Here is an 18,410-nt window from a genome sequence, read left to right as displayed (position 1 = left end):
TCCTATTCGACACACTTATATTTTAATAAACATAGTTGATGAGGCTGAACCCGATGTAGAAGGTCATGAACTTATAAGTGAATTGCAAAACCTTTTCTTCAGGTTTTAGAACCCAAGGCCAAGAGTATTCCTTCTTATGTCGAAGTCAATCGCTGCAGAAGTCAGCATGCGCTTTCGTTACCGCACCATCACATTCATCTCATTCGCCCGACTGAGCTCAGTAGCGAATCGGCACACCCACATCAACAACCATCCACAGAAGGACGATGTGAGCTCGTTAGTTACTTAGCCTGCGCTCCTCATAGGTTATGGAATTTCTAGGGTCAATAGTTGGTCAGCCCAAGTAAGTCTTTTAATTAAATCCTCTATCCCAGCATCAAACTTGAGCAAAGGCTTTATCTTGCCATTCTTATTATAATTTCATTAATACTTCCGTTCTGAATGATACACAAATTGTCTTTATATATTACAAGAATGGTGTAGATAGTTTTAGAACAAAAATTCACCAAGCTCAAACATCTTGCAAATACCAAAATCATGCCTCGGCGAATCGAGCTGGGTGAGGTCGGTTGTCGAGACGGCGGGAGGAAACTCGCAGGGGTGACAGCGAGGCGGGCGAGGTCGACATCGAGAAGCGACGACGTCGCGGTGAGGTGCGTGAGGTCAATGTCGAGAGGAAGCTTGCAAGGGTGACTAAGTTGAGAGCAGTTCCAGCGTTGATAGCCTCCCCTGGGCTATAGGCAACTCAATCCCCTTAATGAATAATAACTGCCCAAGGCATTAAAGCGATTAATAGGTGATGGAGCCTTGGTCAAGTGAGGCATATTATTTGAAATCTGTTCACCACTCTTCTGAAGTAACATTAAGCACGCCCTACGCCCCTTGGGTTAGTAAGGGTGCACCACCCTTACGAGTGGGAGCAAATAATTTCTTTTATATATATATATATATATATATATATATTTTTTTTTTTTTTAAATTAATTTTTTTATTATTTTTTTAATAGTAAATGACGTCATGGTGACGTAAACCTTGTGTCACTCCACCTGGGGGGCTAGGCCTATCGATTTTTGCCTAGGTGACCAACTGGATTCCCCTGGAGCCCAGTGAATTGAATTGGGCTGGAGGTAAGGGTGGGCATAAAAATGGTGGAACTACGAAACCGAATCAAATTGCGACAAAATAAATCGTAAAAAACTGTGATGACAAAAAAAAATCAACATAGGTTCAAAAATTGAACCAAACCGTTCATATCGGTTCTGATTCTGGTTTTCATGTTGGTAGAACAACTTAGAACCGAATTGAATCATGAATATAAATAATTAATTAAATTTAATAACTGATACAGGTGTCACTAAATAAGTGGTGAAAACCAAACAGGTTTAACCTAGTGCGACAACATTTCTCAATTAGGTCATTCACTTGCATAGTTCACCTATTGAGATAAGGCACATATTTGATAAAAAGAGGTCATTTTCTCTCCTAGAATTCCAAATTTGACATTTAGGTTTTGATTTCATCTCTTTCTTGGAATAGAATGATTTTAATGTGTTCAGTTACATCTTGCTTTTTTCTTTCCCTTTTTCTTGGGCATTTTTTTAATCTCTTGATAAGTCCCTTTTAAATTTAAATTATTGTATTCGTATTAACATTCTTACTGCATAGTGGATGTATTTGTATGTAATTTGTATTATAAATGTATATGTACATTTGAATTATGTTTCCTTTTTTATTTGCTTGGTGTCAAGGACATTTGCATTTTGATTTAGTATTTCAAAAGGATATTTTTTGTTTGTAACCTTGTATAACCATTTTAGAAGTCGTATTTGAATGCAAGCATGCAAAAACACAAGAAAAAAAAAAATCAAGTAAACTTTGAATACCATTTTGATTTGGTTCTCGAATGATTTAGTATTCGGAATTGTAAACCGGCATGAACTGAACCAAAACTGGTTTAAACCAAATGGAAACCAGTTTAAAACGAATCGTATGGTTTTCGTAATAAATTTAAATGGAACCGCCCCGAACCAAACCATTGATATTTTTTTAATTTCGGTTACGGTTTGAGGGTAGAACCACACCAAACCGCAGTGTGCCCACCCTAGTTAGAGGAGTTTTTTTTTTTTTTTTTTTTTTTGTGGGGGGGGTGGTGTGGAGGGGATTTCACACCCAATCCCCTAGGAGATTGAACACGCTGGAACGGCTTTGAGGAGTCAGTGAGTCGATGAGAGTGAGATGGTGCAGAAGAAAACCAAGGACATGAGCGGCGTAGGGTTATAAGCAGACAAAAAATGACATCATTTTCGAGTTATACAAAACCAAAAAACGACGCCAATTTAGGTGCTTCTTCGGTTTCCAAACCATGAAAACCGAAACCGAACCAAACATTTTTGGTTCGGTTTGATTTTTTTTAGTTCAATTGTTTTCGGTTGTAGTTCAATATTCTATTTGGTTTTCGGTTTTTCAAACCCACTCCTATTAAGAAGTACTTTTAAATGCTTACCAAATGCAGTTCGAGTCTTCTATAAAATTTTCTACATATTTATAACAAAGAAACTTTCAAGACAAGCACTTATGAAGATAAGTACTTCATACAAAGCTCATGAAGCAAATCAAAGACAAAAGGCAAACAAAGAATTTTTAATCTATAATATTTGCCTTTTTGGTAGCTCATATTCTAATGCTTCCAAGGTCCCCAAAAACAACATAACTAGTCATGAATTTAATTAGATAAGTCGGTAACAAAAATTCTTATACAAATTAGTCAACTAGTTATATTAGGGGTCAGTATAAAATAAAAAAAATAAAAAAATAATAATAATAAACCAGCTATGCACTATATGTACTTATATAGTCAATTTACTAAATTTCTTTGTTGTCGGTGGCATTCTGTAGCAGTTAGATTATTTTACTAAATATTGGATTAAGAAGATATTACAGAAAATTAGTAATGTGGAGTAATGCTGACCCAGCATATACGGTTACGAACAAACAAGAAAATGAACACCGGCAGGCTTCAGCCTTTGACTTTCGGCTCTTCCCTGCATTGACCCCCACATTCCTAATTGATAATAATGGATTGCATGTTACCTTGTTAATATAATTCAAACTTAAGAGAGGTACATTTATCTTTAAAAATTATTTTTGTCGGCTTGTAAGTGCGTCGTTTAACACTACAATTTGGTGGTATGTTTTTTCATTAATAAGTGAAAATTTTTAAGTTTGATTCCTGTAAATGATGAGTTCGAATCAAACTATTATGTCTAATTCATTATGTGTTAACTCATTTCACCTTTTAATGTAAAGATACTGTTTAATAAAAAATAAAAACTGTATTTGTGCGGCTGCGTTCCAGCTCCTTTACCTACTCTGATGTCATGCAATAAGCATATAAACTTGGGATCCACGTAACATTTTGCCTTTTGCCCGTTCTTCGCCGAGATGCCACTTACATTTAACTATAATAAAAATTGGGGATTATTATTAATATTTTAAAAATCTCATTTAGCACTCTAAACTTTCTATAATTAGAAAAAAAATACACTTGTGAGGAGTGTAAAATGAGATTTTTGGAATGCTAATAACAGTTCCCTACAAATTAATCTAACAGTATTGCAGCATAGTGAGGATCCTCACCGGATTCTCTTTGTGAAGATTCCGAGATCTTCAAATCACATCCGTTCATCGTATATTATACGGTTAAAAATAATTATAAATTTTTATATTTAAAATTGAATATAAACATTACCGGATGAAAACTGATTACATGATGCATGATGGACGGATGTGATTAAAAGATTTCCGAGATTCTCACAAAAAGGATCCGACGAGGATCCTCTCTCATTGCAGCCAAAGACAGTTATGTTATTTGTGTCAAAGTTAATATAAAATAAATAGGCAAAAGAGACAAATTCATATATGTAATATAGTTATATATAATAAAACGAATATGATATTCAATTTTAAATTTTATTTTCCAAAGTCTACGCAACAAGCTTCCTAACCTGAAACGCAGGTTGTCTTTCTTCCCAATCTTTTACATACTAATTTTGTCTTAGAGCTGCTGTCTAAAATTCATCGACTATGATGGATTTGGTTTCACTTGTTTAATTTACTAGACTAGGGTTTTGTGAGATCATCCGATCAAGGAATTGCAGAGACATAGACATGGATTATTTTTTGCTGACCTGCAGAAAATGTGTATGGATTTAAGCCGGATCCTTTTCCAGAGGAATCTAGCGATCCCATGATCGTGATCGTTCATCGTTCATCATGCGGTCAGAAATCATTTCAAAATTTAAAATTTAAAATTAAATATATATAGTACCTAACGAAAATTAATCGCACAGTGTATGATGAACGATCACGATCGCGAAACCTCTAAGATCTTTAGGAAAAGAATCCGGAATTTAAGGTCAAAGAATAAATGAGAATAATTAGAAAATGCCCCCATATAACTGGAATATTGTACGCATAATTACAAAATAAACACTTGGATATATAATGGGAATGCCGTACTTCTCATGATGAAAATATGAGTAATACTATTATTACCCTGTTATTATACCATAATTTCTATGTTACTTTATGTGGCAGTTTACTTGGACATACCACATCTTTAGTTTTAGTTTTATTATATATTACTATAATTAAAAATTAATAATTAAAACACCCTAATTAGGATTGATTGGGTTGGACGCTTCGTTTTCCACTCCATCTCAAATTTTTTTGTCAATTTTATTTGGTTTCTAACTGATCGTATTTGTTTTCCTTTTTATTGTCATAAAATAAGGGTTAGCTAATCGTTTCATTGAACAATGACTCTATATGCATCTTTAAAATTTTGATGAAGGAGTCAAAAGGAACAAGTTTTCTATCAGATTGAAGGTCATGGGGTCACTGTTCTTGAAAAATCCTCAGATTTATGCTGCAATTGCTTGCCAATTATTGAAATTAATTATGCTTTTTTTTTTTTTTTTTTCCTTTTGCAATTGGCCTTTTGTTTTTTATTTTTATTTTAATGTTCTTTCTATTTGTTTTGGAAAAGAGGATGAAGGAGGATGAAGAAGCACAAGACAATTAGAGGAACTTTAAAGAGGGAGGAGGAGATTGGGATGACGAAAAGAGTATTTGAGGACGACTGGACGAGGGGTGCAAGTCTATGAAAATTGAAGTGTTTTAATTAATTCAATCTAATATCTGTTTCTGAACGAAAACTAATTAAAATTAATAAAATTTATATGGAAATCCAAGTATATTGTAATTAAGTGAGAAGGCATGTCCAACTCAGCCTTCACATAAGGTGATATAAGATTGTGGTATAATAATGTGGTAAGAATAACATTATTGTGAAAATATTATGACGTTTTGTTACTAGCTAAAATAATAGGGTAAAAAAAACGAAACCTAAAAGAATAGGTACTTGAAAGTATTTGGTAAGTTGGAAAAATGAGCTACCTTAAAATAAACACTTAACATCGACAAAAAAGAAAAAGAAAAATTAAACACTCAGTAGAAGGGTCACGTAGTACTACGGTCTAGTGGTTTCCTCTTCATTTGTAAGTAAGATGTTTTAGGTTTGATTCTTGTCAAAGGCGAATTTGAACCACATTATTGTTACCCATTGTGAGACTTAGCCTACTTCTCCCCCCTTAGTATAGATAATTTCGTTTGTTAAAAAAAACAGAGGAGCCAATGGTGGCTAAGAATTGTGTTTATTCTTGTAAATCCATCTTTTGCACTAACTGATATGACCATATGGTTTCGTTTGGTGTAAAGGAATATATTGAAATAGATAATCTATTGTTAGTAAATCATAGAAAAATAACATACTAGTAATTTGTAACTTTTTTCTAAATTAGTGAAAAAACGTAATTAATGAAGCTTTCAGTTTCAGAAGGATTTCAAGGAAACCTAGAGATCAAGTGTTAAACCCGCATAAGAAGGGAGATGAAAGAAATGATGAATTCGCTTTGACTTAATTAAAAAAACAAATTGAAAGAGATGATGGCCAACATTGCACACCAAATTCACCAATCTATATGTTGTCTGGTGCCCACCGTAGGCAACTGCAACTTGGAGACTAGAGAGCACGTTCTCTGTATATCCACTACAAGAAAGTATATATATTCCCGGAGAACATTTCTTAGAGAACTGATATATTTTATTCTACTTTATTTCATTATTGTGCTTGCAAATTTAATATTTACAGAAACAAAGAAAATTAATTGTGAAAAAAGAAAAAAAAAATAGTTATAAGACAATAAGTAAGTGAGCATGAATATACTAGTTAAATTTAATTAAGAGATCATAAGTTTGAGGGGAAAAAAATATATATATCGTTTCATTATTCATCTTGATCCCTTCTCATTGTCAACTTCTCCATCAATGACAGATCAAGATTAGTGGTGCTATTATCATAATCTTCCTTATTCCACCACCCACCACCTCTCCTCCTCTCTCTCCCTACTCGATCACCCTTGTTAATTTGATCCTCATCTGTCTCTACCTTCTTTCTTTTCACATAACTCTAACCTAACTCAACTTTGAACTCCCACAAATACATTTGGGGTCATCGGTTCTGCTTTGACGTACCGTTTGACCAGAAACCGAAAGTAGGATGTAGCCTCATGTAGCATCAGAGCTGCATATGGAGGGAAATTAGTTTGCCAATATGTGGTGGGATACCTCATGTATGAAAAAAAAAAATATAAATCTAACCTAACCCTAATTTGTTTTAAGAGAACCCTAACCAAAGTTCTAATTCAGATATGGAACGACCTTGGAGACTTGGGACCATTATTAATTCAAGAGATTCGCCAATCGACTACCACATGGACGACGGTATATTGCCCCCACAGTATCTATATCAAGAAGCTAATTCTAAAGCAGATGCTTTCGAGGATTGTGACACTATTGATTTAATGAAAATCTTTAAACCTATTCATCTGTCTGGATTCCGCCATTGGTTAAGAGGGTTCTATCTATATATGCTCGTTCCAACTCAATTAAGATAGAAATTAACTAATGAAAAAGGAAAGAAAGAACCTAAAAGTTGACTTAGATTAAATTAGTTCGTACATATAATATATATATATATATGTTGTTTTTTTTTTCCCGATGCTTCCCTGATTGGTTGATTAAATATAAACTTGATTTAACTAGCCTTTAGATTCATTAATAGGGTTTTTTTTTACTTCTCACACACCTTTTATTAATTTTTGCCCTTTGATATTCTTCAATTCACTCAATCCAATGGTAAAAAATTAAAAAGATGTGTGAGAAGTAAAAAATGATGTGTGAATATCACACCCCTCATCAATATTCGTCTCCACTCAAATTAAACTACTATCTGATGCATGTTCGATTTAATTAATGATAAAAATGATTACATATTTTCCATGAGATACATATGGATCCATATCGATTCATTAGTATTCGTCTCTACTGAATTTTAATTACTATTTCATGTTTAATTTACATAAATTATTGAAAACGATATATGTTTCTGATGAGATTCGTGAATTTGGGCTCTGTTTGGATGAAGAAATTTCAAGTCTTAATGGACTCGTGTCTTTAAGCTAAATCCCTTGAAACTTGAAATTTTCTCATCCAAACTTGTAGTTGCAATGTGAATACATTGCAGTTGTAATAAGTCTTCATATATATATATATATATATATATATATATATATATATATATATCCTGTCGTTTTCTAAAAGAATATAGATCTTAAAGTTCGATTACGCAAACGTTCAATTTTTATGTTCTTTCGTACATAAAGTAAAACTTCAGTGTGAGAACATTTCAAGGGATGCACCTTCTACACAAGTATAATTAGTCCACGACAACTAATTAGTCGTAAAGTGGCTTCTCAACTTTGTTAAAAGAAGCCTCAATATTTATACAACAAAAAGAGACACTTATAACTGGGGAAAAGTTCAACCGCCTATGCTTCTAACACGGTTTTACAATTGAACTCTTATCCAGCCATGCACACGACACTTTCCTAGCAACCATGCAACTTGACTTGTTCATGGCCTCCATGAAAGAACAAATTAAGCTAAAATATACGTGGGAACCCACAATCATTGGTCGAAATAGTTGACCTTGATTGATTAAAACATTTCGAAGTCTACGAGTTACATATATGGAAGTTTTTTAAAGCATCAGTCCAGCCTGTTATACTGAATAAACAAACATGTCTTTTCAACCACGATTTCATATATTGCATGCTATAAAAGGGGATAGCTCTCACCCTTTTAAAAGCAACTCAACTCACTCACAAACAAGTTCTAAGAACGAAGTACAGTTTTCTGGCAATAACATCTGAATTGCCAGAGAATGATAGCCTCGAAACAGCCGAGGCATTGGCCTCCAATGTTTTATGTCGTGGCATTATGCCTTTTAGCCACAAGTGTGCTTGCTAATAAGCCTTACACTTATTCTTCACCACCACCACCCCACAGCACAAAACATTACCACAATTTCCCACCACCAAAGCAATCTGCGCACCCTCCATACCGTTACAAGTCTCCACCACCCCCATCACCCTCACCACCATCACCATATGTCTACAAATCTCCTCCACCCCCATCTCCATCACCTCCTCCTCCTTATGTCTATAAGTCACCACCACCACCTTCCCCATCACCTCCTCCTCCCTATGTCTACAAGTCGCCACCACCCCCATCACCATCACCTCCACCTCCTTATGTCTACAAGTCGCCACCACCTCCATCACCATCACCTCCACCACCTTATGTCTACAAGTCACCACCACCTCCATCACCATCACCCCCTCCTCCATATGTCTACAAGTCACCACCACCTCCATCACCATCACCTCCTCCTCCCTATGTGTACAAGTCACCACCGCCTCCTTCACCCTCACCTCCTCCTCCTTATGTCTACAAGTCTCCACCACCCCCATCACCCTCACCACCACCTCCATATGTCTACAAATCTCCTCCACCACCATCTCCATCACCTCCACCTCCTTATGTCTACAAGTCGCCACCACCTCCGTCACCATCACCTCCACCACCTTATGTCTACAAGTCACCACCACCTCCATCACCATCACCCCCTCCTCCATATGTCTACAAGTCCCCACCACCTCCATCACCATCACCTCCACCACCTTATGTCTACAAGTCACCACCACCTCCATCACCATCACCCCCTCCTCCATATGTCTACAGGTCACCACCACCTCCATCACCATCACCTCCTCCTCCCTATGTGTACAAGTCACCACCACCTCCTTCACCCTCACCTCCTCCTCCTTATGTCTACAAGTCTCCACCACCCCCATCATCCTCACCACCACCTCCATATGTCTACAAATCTCCTCCACCCCCATCTCCATCACCTCCTCCTCCTTATGTCTATAAATCGCCACCACCTCCATCACCATCACCTCCACCTCCTTATGTCTACAAGTCGCCACCACCTCCATCACCTTCACCCCCTCCTCCGTATGTCTACAAGTCACCACCACCTCCTTCACCTTCACCTCCTCCTCCCTATGTGTACAAGTCACCACCACCTCCTTCACCCTCACCTCCTCCTCCTTATGTGTACAAGTCTCCACCACCCCCATCACCCTCACCACCACCTCCATATGTCTACAAATCTCCTCCACCCCCATCTCCATCACCTCCTCCTCCTTATGTCTATAAGTCACCACCACCACCTTCCCCATCACCTCCTCCTCCCTATGTGTACAAGTCGCCGCCACCTCCATCACCATCACCCCCTCCTCCCTATATCTACAAGTCGCCACCACCACCCTCACCATCACCTCCTCCTCCTTATGTCTATAAATCACCACCACCACCCTCACCATCACCTCCGCCTCCCTATGTATACAAGTCACCACCACCTCCATCACCATCACCTCCACCTCCTTATGTCTACAAGTCACCACCACCTCCATCTCCATCACCTCCACCTCCCTACATCTATAAATCACCACCACCTCCATCACCTTCACCTCCTCCTCCTTATGTTTACAAGTCACCACCACCTCCTTCACCTTCACCTCCTCCTCCTTATGTCTACAAATCACCACCTCCACCGTCACCTTCCCCTCCTCCTCCATACCACTACAAATCACCTCCACCACCAGCAAAGTCACCACCACCGCCTTACCACTACAAGTCCCCACCACCACCATCAAAGTCCCCACCACCTCCATACATCTACAGCTCACCACCTCCTCCATTGAAGTCTCCACCACCACCTGCATACTACTACAGGTCACCTCCACCTCCGAAGCATTACTAAGAGCTAATGGTTACAGCCATTTGAAAGGGTCGGAATAACTTCTTGTTTTGGATGTTAATTGGGTACCATTTCTTTTCATCGTTATTCAGTTCACAAACAAGTGCATTTTTGTGCATAATAAGGGTCTAACAGATCCTTCCTGTATTCTGTTGTAAGAACTCATTGTACTACTTGTTTAAAGAGATTAAATGAAAGTGAAGAACATTAATTTCTTGTACGTGATCAAAGTGTTTTAATCTTCTATTTCATTACTTATGACTTTTTGTTTGATTAGATTTGTTCCTTTTGGTTTAAAAGTTAAATGCATGTCAGTTTACCGTAGCTATTATTCTTGCACATGATAAGGCATGTTAAACAAATAACCATGCATATTATAACTGAATTGTTACCGGGATTTTCAAATCATGACTAAAAGTCAACACGCAAAACACGTAATCAAATTAGAAGAAATGTTAATTGGAGTTGACCTAATGTCGCCATGTTCTTGAAACATTACTGCAATTGAGTCCACCGATATATATATGTTTAGAGTCAAAGAGCCCCAGTTCCCAAGGCCCTAGTCCTTCATTTTTTTAATAGATTGGCCCTAGTTTTTCATTTAATTTTTTTTTTCAACCTAGTTTTTTATTGATAAATATAATTATATTACATAGTTTAATCGACCATCTAACCCAAACCATACATGGGCCTCCACACAGACACCCTAATTCGTTTTGAAAAGTGTTACTACACCCTAACTTTTATTTCTTACACACTTTTATTAATTAGTAGCTATTAATCTTTAATCTATTGCTTTGACGGCCAAAAAATAAGAGAGTGTAAAAAGCAAAAATAAGTGTATGAATAGAACTACCTTTCATTTTAATATGAATGTTGGCCTAATACGTATAAACTATTATAAGAGCATCTCTTAAGGAGATGTCAAATATAATATGTCAAAATTTATTTGATTGACGATGCGGGCAATTGAATATAGATGTTAAATCTTTTTCTTTTCCAAGGATGTGTTAAATATTTATTTATTAATATATTGGGCCCCATTAATTAGATTAATGACTAAAAATAATTTAAATTGATTTTAATTTCATCTTATTGGTTGTTAATGAGACTCATGCATTAAAAATTAAATTAAAAACATTTGACTCTATCTTTATTTGCAGTAAAAAAGACAATTAAACAATAAAAAGTCAGATGACGCAACAAACACATCATATATGATACATCTCTTAGAGAACATCTTGATGTCTAGTCTGTAGTGTAATGGACATCTGTTTTAAAAGTGATCTGGTGTCTTCTACTCAAAACATACGCAAACTTAAAAGGCAGAAAGGGAAAGCTTACTAAGGTGACCTTCTTTCATTCATGATCTCTTGAGCATATTCCTGAAGCGGCCAACTTCAGAAAAGTAAAAGAATTCTTACGAAGTTAACAAAATATTGTAACACATCGTTATACATTTAAGTTAGGGAGGATAAAAGTGAATTAGAATATTATGTAATTTTATGACATTTTCTAGTACATACATTTGTTTGGAATAATATTATTCATACCATGTTTTTGTACCACATTTTCATACCACATTAGATGACATTTGATGTGGAGAACCACATTATTTGAAAAATTTGCAAAACTCAAAAAAATGAAGGAGAAAGACTCATCGTATACCACAAATGATGTGGCTATTCACATCAGATGCCACATAAAATTATATAAAAATATAGTATAAAAACATGATATGAATAACATTACTATGTACTATAATAAAATGTTCATAGTGTAATCATCAATGTTAATAGTGTAATACAATCAAGTCTAAGTATAAGACTTCTCCCAAGACCTCTCAGTCAACTTCCCCGCCGACCCCAACTCCTTCGGCGGCTACCCCACCCACCGTCTCTCCGGCATCCCCTCCTATATCGGTTTCTCCGGCGAAGAGCCCGTCCAAGAGTGTGTCTCCGCCGGCTCAATCACCGGTGCCCCAGAAGCCAACCGTTGCCTCTCCGGCCAAAACTCCGGTGAGCGCTCCCAAGAAAAGTCCAGCCGGGGCTCCGCCAGTTGCAGAGGGTCCTGAGATTGCAGCGACCCCATCGTTACCAGTGGGCATTCCTTCGAGTTCTGCAACACCGGCAGGATCCCAAGGAATGTTCCCATCAAGCGGTAGGCCACCGATTCCGGCGCCGGCAAGTATGTCACCGGATAGTGCTGCCCAGGGTCCATCAAGCGATGAATCGTCTGCGTCGGGTTTGAATGCGGTTCGGGTAGTTTTGAGCGGGCTGTCTATCTGGTTTGCTTTGGCTCTCTATATCGATACACTTTGATTTCCTGTTCTCAAGAAAAGATATATAGATATATATATATAATTTTATTAATTAGGACTTAATTCTTTTTTTGGTCCTGTACTGATTAGTCATTGGTGTATTTTCTATCTTTTTCTATTGAATGATAAATATTCGTTTATTATCAGTATTTATTTACCCCTTAATTATTTTTGATTTAATATATATATATATATATATATATATATAGGTCGAAAAGATGGAATTTTTTTTTTTTTGGTCAAAAGGATGGAAACTTATTAAAGCCAAATGACAAGTTTTGTATCAGCGGTAAAAATATTATAAAAAATCCGGTCAATCTCATCCCAAAAGAACTTGCCACCATGCTTGGTAGCAAACGAAGCCATCACGTGAGCAGCAAAGTAATCTTCCTGCGGAACGAACCAGAACATAACAAAATCAAAATGCATAGCTAAAGAATCAATATCAAACATCACCCCTTCTAATATTGCATCCGGTTCCATTGGTCTATTAATCATACGAATCAACAATATTTTGTTTGCTTTGCTTAAGTTCTATAGGACAGAATAAATAAATCTAAAAAAAATCAATAAAAAGTAAGAAATTGAGGGTGTGGAAAACATTTTCCTACTTTTCTTGGTGCACTGTAGATGCCTTTACAGTTGTTATGACTAGAGCTCTAACCTATTTAGTCTGGCTTCTCTGATGCAATGATATCTCAAGTTACTCACGTGACCGAACATACTACTGTACTTAATTGAATTTGAGGAAGGGCTTGGTGTGGTGAACAAAACTTTGGAATGGTGTTCAATATTCAGGCACAAATGGTGAATAAATGGTCCATCCATATGGATTTTCAGAACAAAAACAACTGAAAAAAAACAGACAAAAAAGCAGATTCCTTCCCGAGAATTTTGCAACTTCATCCTCCTCCTCCTGCAGCTCCTTGTATTTGCATTTCTCCCCAAAACCTACTACTGAGTCTCAGTTTCACTCAAGTGTTCCTTCAGCTGCATTTACAAGTTTTCATAGTCTCCAATGTTGTATTTCCGCAAAGCTTAACACATTGGTGAATGCAAGATTAATTAATTGGAGGTGTGAGTTGAGTGTTGGTGATATATTGTATGATTAATGAGTGAACTTAATGATACATGTATGCATAGAGACGATTTTCGTATCAAATTGAATGTTTAGGAACATGTGATTGATCAAGTACATGTGGAAGGAATTCGTGTTCGTAGAAAGTGTAAGTTGTAACAAGAAATCAGATTGGAATATCAAAGAGTTCGTTCAACTAAGTCATTGTGTGGGAGCTCTATGCAGCCCTTGGGATGTTAATCTTCAAAATTTCGTTTGTAGAATGCTTCTGCCCAACTTTTTCTAGTGTTTCCCTTTGCTTTCACATGGATATACAAATTTCCAACACTTTTGCTGATATTGCTTCTCATTTTAAGTGAATTGTTAAGTTCTTGTATGTATAAGAATATGAACCTCCTAGTCGTACAAATTGGATTTTCCTCTTCATAATTTGACATTTTTCTTTAGGCAAATTCCACTGAAATGAGTTCAAATCTTGCAAAACTTGGGTTGGCAGCTGTTCTTGCTTATGGTCTGTTTGATGCGGTTACATATACCTCTTTTTTTGTCCTTGCATTTCTTGGGTACAAGAAGAGTACTGGGAACAATCTAGCAGCTAATATGAAGGCAATTTTAAGGGTAGTAAATGCTCAATTTTCTTTTGCACTCTTTTATGAATTTCATTTGGATAGGAATGGTGAGGTGACATTACTTGTTACACCAGAAAAAGTCTGGTTTTGGTATAAAAGCTTAACTGCAAAAACACATCTGAAAGGTCTCGTTTTGCTACTAAGAAAGTTGGGGAGGGGTCAAACATCTTAGGTTGAGATTACATATACAAAGGTGTCAGATTTATACAATGGGTTTGCATAATGAGTTGTTGATGACTACATACACATTGAGAATTTAGCTTATGTTTTTGTGTTCGATGAGGGAGTGGGTTTTTATTTTTATTTATTTTTATTTTTATTTTTTGCGTGGTTATTAAGAGTAAGAAGTAACGGGAGAAGGAAATGGGTCAGATTTTAAATTTTTGTACTTTTCTTGTTCTTATAAGAAGGAAATCGATCAGTTGTTCCAGTTTTATCTTCCAACTCTCTATTTTCCAATTGTATTTTGGTGTCATTCCATTTTAATCTTAGTTCCATTAAAATGAAGACATTTGAAGAACCTAACGTAAAACACCCGTACAAGCAACATGCATCTTAGCAACGCCAATAAAATCATCTACGAGAGTTGATCCAATCTAGGTAGGCCGCATGGGGGGTTATTGAAGACAAAGCTGCCGAGACCCATATTTAAACTCCAATTTGGCAACTGATGAGCAACAAAATTCTGCTCCCTGAAAGCATGTTTCATGCCTCAGCTCAGCTCACATATAACCAATTGACTCATCAATGTTTTGCATCTGCTCACAATTGTATCAAGTATCAAGAGGATAATAGCTATCAACCAGATTTTGCTAGAACAAAGTGACAACAAACACCTCTGTCAATAAAATCTCCTTGTCCCAAATTGGCAGAGAACTCCACCCACACTGATCTTAAACCATCAACATTAAGCTTATACCAACGAATATCACGAGGTTCCCAAGCAATGGGAGCAGCCTTCTATTAGGTTTATGGGAGAGAACCAATTCAACCTTTCACCCAGTTCTTGACTTTTTGCGTGTTTAGTAACAAGCATGGAATTTGAAGGGCTAGTTGATTCTATACTTGAAAATCAAGAATCAAATCAAAATGTTTATTTATTTTTTATTGGTAACACATTTGCAAATTTGATTTAGAAAATACATATAAAGATAACTTTTTGGTAGTGATATCCATACACCCATTTTTACCTTACACATCTCTAATATTTTTCGATTGCTGATCAATTGAAACAATTAAATAACATAAATGAATAAGTGATATGCGAGAAGTAGAAATAAGTGGTGTGGGGGGGGGGGGGGGGGGGAGAACTAAAATACCCAAAAATACCACAACACAGAGTAGGTAAATTTCAGTTGCAAATGAAAATTACAAGCACTGGGATTTGCTCTCTTTATCGCTGAGAGATTCTCTGTGATCGATGGCAATGGCGGACAGGGGGGGGGGGCAGAACTAAAATACCCAAAAATACCACAACACAGAGTAGGTAAATTTCAGTTGCAAATGAAAATTACAAGCACTGGGATTTGCTCTCTTTATCGCTGAGAGATTCTCTGTGATCGATGGCAATGGCGGACAATGGCAGTCGTCTGTAAATGCACAACAGCGAGGAGGAGCTTCTTCTGCTTCAGAGAAATCAGTTTCGACGACAAGCCCAACTGCCGAAACCTCCTCCGAAACGTTTCGACCCTGCCCGTCTTTAAAAAAGGCCTCTTCACTTGCTGCAGCCCATCCTTGCTGGAAATAGTATTCTCAGGTTTATCTCACACAATTACGGTTTTTTCCCGTTTTCTTTTGAGTTGCACGGTCTGTTTGGTTCGCGAGAAAACTTGAATAGGTTCAGTTAGGTTGCTGAAGTGAATACTTGAAAAGGTTCAGTTGGGTTGCTAATAAATTCCAAACAATAAAATTTAGACGTGAATTGTGTTAATCGATTTTTTTTTTTTTTTTTTTTTGGTGTACATTCTTTTAATCAATTTGACGAGAAGTTTCTAAGCTAATTTATTGCTTTTGAATGTTCAATGGGATCCTATAAATATGTCTCTGTGATAATTAGATGATTTGTTGCCTGCAGTATGGATGCACGAGAGAATTTGAGGTTCTCGACGTTGCCGTCTTCCTGAGATAAGAGAATTCCCATGTATGTGATGATGCCTGTTGATGCCTTCTGCATTGATGGTACGGGGCGTCCAAGGATTAGGAAGTAAGTTTTATTATGACTTTCTGTTGATGAGGCTGTGATGCATTTTCATTCTTAATTTAGTTGTTATACTCTTTTAAACGACGGAGTATGATTAGCTACATGGTTGCAGTTAACTATCTAAATTTATTTATTTTTAATTTAGTTTCCTTTCAAGTGAGACAGAATCTCCTTATATATTGCTGGATTTATTGTTGTTTCAGAATCAAGGCCTTAACTGTAGCTCTAAAAGCACTCAAGTTGGCAGTTGTCCACGGTATTGCAGTTGAGGTTTGGTGGGGAATCGTAGAGCGTTTCTCTCCTCTTGCATATGATTGGTCTCTATATGAAGAGCTTTTCAAATTGATTTTTGACTTAGGTTAGGTTTGAAGTTGCATGTTGCCAAATCTTTTCACTCAAACGTGGACTCTTCTTCTAGCAGAAAAGGGGGTGTAACTCTTCCACTTTGGATCATAGATGTTTGTCTTATTTGATATTTTGAAATCCCATTTGAAGTTATTAGTCTGGTACAATGCACATGGCTGTATTGGAAAGCTTAATTTACCCGATCATACTTTAAGAAACGTAACCCATTTGGATGACTAGAGATATTATGAATGTTTCTTCAGTTTCATGCTCTGCAACGTGCTATGGTACTGTGTTCCCCATTAGCATACTTGATTTTAGCTTTGATATGCTTAAAAAGTTTATCAATGCAAAAGGATTTGAAAGAAAAACTATAGTTTGGCCTTCGTTACACACCTATCAGCTTGAATCTTGAATCTAGATAAAGAAGTTGACTTCTTCTTTTTTTCCTCCCAAATTGGTGATCAGAATAAGCATATATATTATTGGGACCAAAATGGATTTTCCAATGATGATTATCTTACGTTGACCATGTTCCTCTCTTTTGCGGACGGACTGCCCTCTAATTTGTTGAAGATTTCATGTCAAGTTTTGCTAAGAAATTTGAATTCTTAATCGGTACTGTAATAGAAGAAATTAGTGTTGGTCTTGGTCCTTCTGGTGAACTTAAGTATGTTACAGTTACACTAGAACTATGAGTATGAAGCTAGTCCAATGATTTCTTATGCAACATTGTTGCATTGCTCACACAGATATCCTGCACATCCTTTTGGAATCGGTGAATTCCAGTGCTATGACAAGTACATGTATGTTAAAAATCTTTCATTCCTCTGACGGAAATTTGGTTGCTATTGAATTTTTACTATTTACAACCTTGTTAGGATGGGTGATGGCTGCATGCAAGGAAGGAAAAATTCAGTGGAAAAAGAAGGGACCACAAAAGGCTGGCTGTTACAACAGTCTTCCATCTGAAGTTCCTTTCTTTGGAGAGGGAGAGGAAAGCTTTCTTTCTGATTATGGGTGTCTTTTTCTTGTATGAAACTGATGAAAGCAGCTTGCTTAATTACTTCCCATGAAAAATTTCTGCATAGCTAAAGCCTAGTGTAACTTGCATGACATAATTGCTTTTATCGTTCTGTTCATGCATATTTCATCCTCGAACTACCACTTGGACTAAAATGCAAACGCTGAATTGAAGTTGTGTTTCTTTAGCCATGCAACATTTCTCTGTAGGTGCATATAAACAACATGGGCCTGCAGTATATATTTTCAATCTTCACTGGAACTTTTCTTATAACTAACTCTATTTGCTTCTAGGGGTTGTACTTGCAGACTGTTTGCTACTTAAGTCTTAACTACTCTTACGTAACATGATTAAAAAGTAGATATGTTCTAATGATTTAATATGAAGTCATAACAAGGGAACGGGTTTTTAAGAAACTGCACTAAGTTAATGCAATTTGATTAAGAATGAAAATGCATTGATGCTTGTCTTCTAGAGAGAAAAAAAATCATCATAGGATGTACTGGTTAGTAAACTAAGGACAATT

The 18,410-nt window shown here is 36.6% G+C and overlaps 2 protein-coding genes and 1 pseudogene across 2 annotated transcripts; all 3 read left to right on the top strand.

Moving 5' to 3' along the window:
* The first annotated feature begins 8,344 nt into the window (after positions 1–8,344).
* Positions 8,345–10,291, top strand: LOC137714430 (extensin-2-like). The gene has a single exon (XM_068453651.1). The coding sequence runs from the start codon at positions 8,345–8,347 to the stop codon at positions 10,289–10,291; it is 1,947 nt and encodes a 648-aa protein (XP_068309752.1).
* A 1,260-nt stretch (positions 10,292–11,551) lies between these two features.
* LOC137714429 (classical arabinogalactan protein 9-like) lies at positions 11,552–12,609 on the top strand. Its single transcript, XM_068453650.1, has 2 exons — positions 11,552–11,578; positions 12,088–12,609. Exons 1-2 carry the CDS (start codon positions 11,552–11,554, stop codon positions 12,607–12,609), a joined length of 549 nt encoding a protein of 182 aa, XP_068309751.1.
* A 3,268-nt stretch (positions 12,610–15,877) lies between these two features.
* LOC137714763 (inactive beta-amylase 4, chloroplastic-like) lies at positions 15,878–17,242 on the top strand (annotated as a pseudogene).
* The last annotated feature ends 1,168 nt before the right edge of the window (positions 17,243–18,410 follow it).

The sequence above is a fragment of the Pyrus communis genome, chromosome 14, assembly GCF_963583255.1.
Source record: "Pyrus communis chromosome 14, drPyrComm1.1, whole genome shotgun sequence".
Lineage (NCBI taxonomy): Eukaryota > Viridiplantae > Streptophyta > Magnoliopsida > Rosales > Rosaceae > Pyrus > Pyrus communis.
Note: the sequence above shows the minus strand (reverse complement) of the source record. Positions and strands in the feature narration are given on the sequence as shown.

Bases quoted from the DNA above. Each gene is read 5' to 3' on its own strand.
- LOC137714430 (XM_068453651.1), top strand. From the start codon at position 8,345: ATGATAGCCTCGAAACAGCCGAGGCATTGGCCTCCAATGTTTTATGTC.
- LOC137714429 (XM_068453650.1), top strand. From the start codon at position 11,552: ATGGACATCTGTTTTAAAAGTGATCTG. The intron at 11,579-12,087 runs GTGTCTTCTACT...CAATGTTAATAG, and splicing joins TCTGTTTTAAAAGTGATCTG to TGTAATACAATCAAGTCTAA.